This window comes from Embiotoca jacksoni, unplaced genomic scaffold, assembly GCF_022577435.1.
Source record: "Embiotoca jacksoni isolate LCO1_2020_lvr unplaced genomic scaffold, fEmbJac1.0.p SCAF_2, whole genome shotgun sequence".
Taxonomy (NCBI): domain Eukaryota; kingdom Metazoa; phylum Chordata; class Actinopteri; family Embiotocidae; genus Embiotoca; species Embiotoca jacksoni.
The window spans coordinates 1837501-1842822 of NW_027185340.1; the positions used below are offsets into that span (position 1 = coordinate 1837501).

At 41.4% G+C, this 5322-nt stretch overlaps 1 protein-coding gene across 1 annotated transcript in view; it reads right to left on the reverse strand.

Annotated features, from left to right (window-relative positions):
• evx2 (even-skipped homeobox 2) overlaps positions 1 to 2929 on the reverse strand; it is a 3405-nt gene extending 476 nt beyond the window's left edge. Inside the window, exons 1-3 of the mRNA XM_069153563.1 lie at positions 2536 to 2929; positions 1909 to 2150; positions 1 to 1433 (exon numbers count right to left, since the gene is read on the reverse strand). The exon at positions 1 to 1433 is cut by the window's left edge and continues 476 nt beyond it. Of these exons, the coding sequence (XP_069009664.1) occupies positions 819 to 1433; positions 1909 to 2150; positions 2536 to 2929 (1251 nt within the window). The 3' untranslated portion in view covers positions 1 to 818. The remainder of the gene's footprint in view (positions 1434 to 1908; positions 2151 to 2535) is intronic.
• Between the last annotated feature and the right edge of the window lie 2393 nt (positions 2930 to 5322).

A 5322-nucleotide genomic window follows, 5' to 3' on the forward strand; every position in this document is an offset into this window, starting at 1 on the left:
GACTTCCCTCCGCGGGTTGTTAGCACTTGACAGCGGGTCTCAAAACGAGGAACTTTCTTACTGTGGTGTATTCAAAGGAGCTCCATCTAGGTACATGATTGGCAATTTTTGTCATGATCCTCTCATTATTAACATAAAAATTGACACGAAAGACGCGGTGCAAAATTTGATGCACCTTCTAGCTGATTAGGGGAGTCCCCACAGAGCACAGGCTGGGTGGTGGAGAAGCTATTGCTGCCAAAATCTCAGTCTATTAGGCCTATAGTGAAGAAAGATATAGCTGTTGGGCAAGAAAAAGAAAAAGCAGAGCTGCTAAATTTAGAAAGCATAATTATCCCACTTTTGTGTTGTAAAACCGAAAGAGTTCAGATAGCCAGGCTGGGTTTGTCACCTTGAACATTGGATTTTGGTTTCATTTGAAATTGCAGAAATAAATTAATTTGAAATGGATGGATAGAGGCATGAGGACAGACTGAATTAAATAGATTGTGTATTTTTTTTTCCCCTCCCAAATATGTAAATTAATCCACACAGCCCATAAAAAGTGGTCTACTGGTACAACACAGGGGCACGAGCCTGTAGAAAAGTTGTTTGAGTTGCAAACTTTTTCAGTGTTTGCTATTCTTGTCTTTTTCGTTATAAAGAGTCTTTTTGACGTGAATCAGATTTTTAGAAATTAATCTTCGTGTGTGTGTGTGTGTGTGTGTGTGTGTGTGTGTGTTTACAATGTCGCCTAATTGTTTATCCAGTATCGGCCTATCCCCTAAAGTAGGACCAGAGCAGAATAGGAAAGGGTCGCGTGGCTGCAGCGTGAAGAGTTATCTGTTAAGTGAAGTTTCCTCTCGTTGGTCTGGTGACGGGACTGAGGTCTTGCTGAGAACAGCGGCAGAATACGGCAAAAATCCACTCTCGGATCTTTGACCGGAAGCTGTGCAGGTAAAGTCAGCGCTCGCGCTCCTGGAGCCCAGCGCGCTCGCGGCCTGGCTGCTGTGACAGCTGAGACACGAACAAGGCCCGGCGGCCGACGGGGCGCTGACCGCCGCCGCCGCCGCCGCAGCCGCCGCCGCCGCCGATGCCGCGGCCGAACTATTCAGGCCTGCTGGTGACTGATAGAGTCCCGGGTGCCTGAAGCTGCACAGGAGCTCTGGCCGTGAGTAGGGGTGGGAGAGCGCTCGGAAGGTGTCGAGGGGACGGATGGAGGTGGCGAAAGGTGACGAGGCGGCGCTGCTGGCGGCGGCGGCCGCTGCTGCTGCCGTGACGCCGACGTGCGGGTAGTAATGGAGAGGCATGTGCGAGTGGAAAGGGTAAGGTAGGCTTCCTGTAGCTGCAGCGTGCGTCATCATGTAAGTGTAGAAGCTGGGGTCTGCTGGATGCGGCCAGGACATCGCCAAACGCTGCCTTTTATCCTTCATCCGCCTGTTCTGGAACCACACCTGCACAGAGGCAAAACAAGGCCCATGTTGAAGCTGCCATGTTGTTTTCAAGCTCTAAATTTCGACCTGTGAAGACGGTGGTTCATCGAGAGACACTCAGACCTGCACGGATTTCAAGTCTTTCCTACAAATCCACGTCATTTGTTGAATAATAATCAGTTGTGCATGCTGCAGGAGATCAAATCCACCAATTCATCTGAATAAGTTCGTTAAAGTTTTTGGTATTAATTTTTTTTCGACGCTATGGATTTACTGTGTACCAAACGGTTAGATTGTTTAGCATCCAATGGGATCACCAATAAATAAAAACAGTATTATGTGTGCAAGTTAAAATGAAATTAGCCTCACTTGCTGCAACATTTAAAGAGTAATAATAAAGATAATGTGGCCTGTATTTTCAAATGCTGTGTATTATTCTTTTTGCATCCCAAACACATGTGCACCCCCCACAGTGGGCAGACGGTCCGCAGCATACCTTAATTGTAGTTTCGGGCAGATTCAGCGCGGCGGCTAATTCACATCTTCTCGGTCTGGAAACATAATTTTCTCTGTAAAACTCCTTTTCCAGACGTCCGATTTGTTCTCTGGTGAAAGCAGTCCGATACCTTCGGACCTGGTCGCTGTTTGAATTGTTTGATCCACCCGATAAATTGCCGTTCATATTCTGGAGGGAGTTTGAGCTTGCGTTGGAAGATCCAGAGTTACTGTCTGAAAAACCTGACGAATAATAACAATGACAACAAAAAAATCAAATTGTTGTAAATCTGAATAGCACTGAAGTGATATTATTTTCAGTGGGGGGCCTACAGTATAGTTGACATCCTCATGATAATAACAACAATACGTTTATGTAAAAATTGAGAAGAGGCAAGTGCAACAAAAAAAACAATGCATTTATTTATGTAATAATAAAATAATAATTACAATAATAATAGTCGTCATAGTGATATAATTTATCTTTATTTTTGTCTTAGGATTGAAAAAAACGAGTTGACTATAATAATGATAATAATGATGATAATAATATTAATAATGAAATATCCACCGAATTCTAATCAGGCTGATGAAACCAAGAGAAACGTGGAGGGAAATAAAATCGTACCTTTGTTGTTTTCTTTGTGCTGGCTCGGGGAGCGATGCGCAGGGCATCCCACCTCCACATCACTATTAATATCTGATTCTTGCGAAACTTCGGAGTAAAGGCTCATCTTCTTCCTGCTCTCAGACGAGGAAATTTCCGCCGAGGATGAATTCTCGCTGTTGTGGTGTGTACCGAAAAGACTGTCAATTTCAAATTTGCTTTTCGTCGGGATGTCCCCAAGATTTCCATGGAGGGAAGCCGAAGTTATTCTCGGGCTTAGCCGTCCTCCGTGCTGGGAGTTTTCCAGGGCCTCCAGCACTGAATTTCCCGGCGTGTCTGCGAGCCTCTTCCCGGCGACAGGACTGTGCAGACCTCTCTCCATCAATATCATCTCTTTTCTTATCCTCTCCATCATTAAGCCGCGCAAGACGAAGAAGGGAAAAAAAAAAAGGAAAAAAAAAAAAAAAAAAAAAAAAAAAAAAACACCACACACCACCCCACAACACTTGTCCAGGGGGCTGGAGCACCAATGAGTTGTGTCGGAGCTAAATCCGCATGCAACTCAGCAACTGTGTCTAAATAACTGTCTCTAAAGCTTTTTATAAGCAAGACGCAAAAAATGAAAGAATCTGAATGCAATCGACGAGCGACTGCTCAAAACGAGCCGAGCATCCTCCCCACTCCGGCGAAATGTCATTCATCAAAAAGTGGTTGCTGTTCGTTGTTAAAATGCTGGGCTGACGTTGCTCCAATGATCATTTATTGTAACAGGTTTATAAGCAAATAAATAGGAGAGGGCTGTCACTTGATGATGGAGGCGGCCTTCGGTCAGACGAATAATATCCAAGTGGAGAGGAAGAGGAGTGAGGAGCGAGGTGCTTGTCCCTGGGTTGATCTCTGAGTCTGTTTTAGATTGCTCTTGGGTTTGGCCTCTTGGGTGAAATTGACAGTCTGATTAATAAAATGAGCGGAGCAACATTTCCCTCTTCATTTAGGAATATTATTATGCTTTGATTCTCTATTGTTTGCCTCCTCTCCGTTTCGCCCTCCCCCTCTCTAAATCTTTCTTCTTTTATTTATCCCTCTTATTCCGTTTTATTTTTGGCCATTTCTTCTACTTAATCAGTATGTGAAGTGCAGTAACATGAAGGTTTAACACTGTGACAAGATATTACGAGATTATTTTTCAGGTATTGAGACCTTTTTGATTTTTTTTTTCCTCTTTTAGTGCAGTTTACATTTTTCTCCTTTTTTTTGCACTTGCTCTCAGGTCTTTATTTCTTTATGACACATTTTAATGTGGCGATAATACAAACATTACTACACATTTGCCCACAGCAGCCACACTTAAAGCCTATATTTATTGAATACATATAGAATAAAGCCCATTTCTATGGAAAGGAAGATCACTTTTAAAGTAGGCTGACTAAAATATGTCTATAATCTTTTATATTTGTATATCAGGTGTCCGTCATTGGAATTTTGTTGCAGCTGATTTTTTACATGTTCTTTGTTCATCTTGATCGTCTGTATTGTTGCATTTAGCTAATATAATTAGATTTAAAATGCTATCCATAAATATGTGTTGTTTTTAACAGATTCTCTCCTGTTTAAAGTCATCCTCCCCCTCTTCCTGGCTCCGTTTCAAACCTTGTATCTGCATGATACTTGCGGTATTTCAAGGAAAATTACGGGCTCATGTATCCAACATATTTACTCGATATGTAAAGACATAACACCCATGCATGCACTCCTAGTTTCTCTGTGAAATGACTATAAAGGCACCATCAGATTATCCTCTGTGCGTCCTCTGGCGCCTCCTGCAGGCTTTAATAGTAATTGCTGCCGTTAATGGTGGGTGTTGAATTGGATGCATGGGCTGTAGTTATTCTCATGTCCTGACTTGTCTGTCCTGCACTTTTTCCAGGTAATATTCGTACATATGCCAATGCAGAAAAGTATAATATCAGTAATTGTTTTATTGAGGCTGCTGCGGCGTTTTATCCCCAACCTCACACTGCCTGCTTGGTTTTTGCAATCCTGTTAAATATAATAGAATTAAACCTGAACAAAATCAACTGTGTGGGATAACACGGACTGGGAGACTTGCATATGTAGGGATTCACAAACTGGATAAGAAATTAAGTTTAAATTTCTGCATGCAGCTAATTTGAATATATTTATACCCGTTTAGTCAATCGTTTTAAAGGGTGTTTATATACACACCAGTGTTTTTTTTTTGTTTGTTTCAATGTTTTACAACTCGGAGAACCAATTAATGAAATCTGCACGGCACCAAATGAAACTGAAATTGAATACACGCATCTTTTTGTTTGTGAACACTGGGTTTTTGTTGTTGTTGTTTTTTTTTAGTAAAAATAGCATTAAACTCAAGTTAAGACACTGATATGCATTCTTCTCTTAGAGCTTTGGGAATTTACATGAAATATAATTAGATAATTTGCATATGTTCTGGATTAATTGTGCTGCTGATGAATCTTTTTTAAAAAAAAAATTTATAAAGAGTTTTGACACAAAGGTGGGAGGGAGCCATAAAATAAAAAAAAATAAAAAGTGAAAGATTTTAGTGCTCAATATGTGCATGAATATAAACTATGAATGACACTTAAAACAAAAGGTTTGGACCTGCAGCTCTTGATTGCAAAGTGTTTCAAACTGTTCCTCACATGTTCAGAGTTCAACCTCAACACACAGTCCGACACTGCAAACGTTGTGGTTTGTAATCTGTTACTGTTTTTGAAAATAGGAGTGAAGATGATGTTCCTCTGATCAGCTGATCTTCACCTG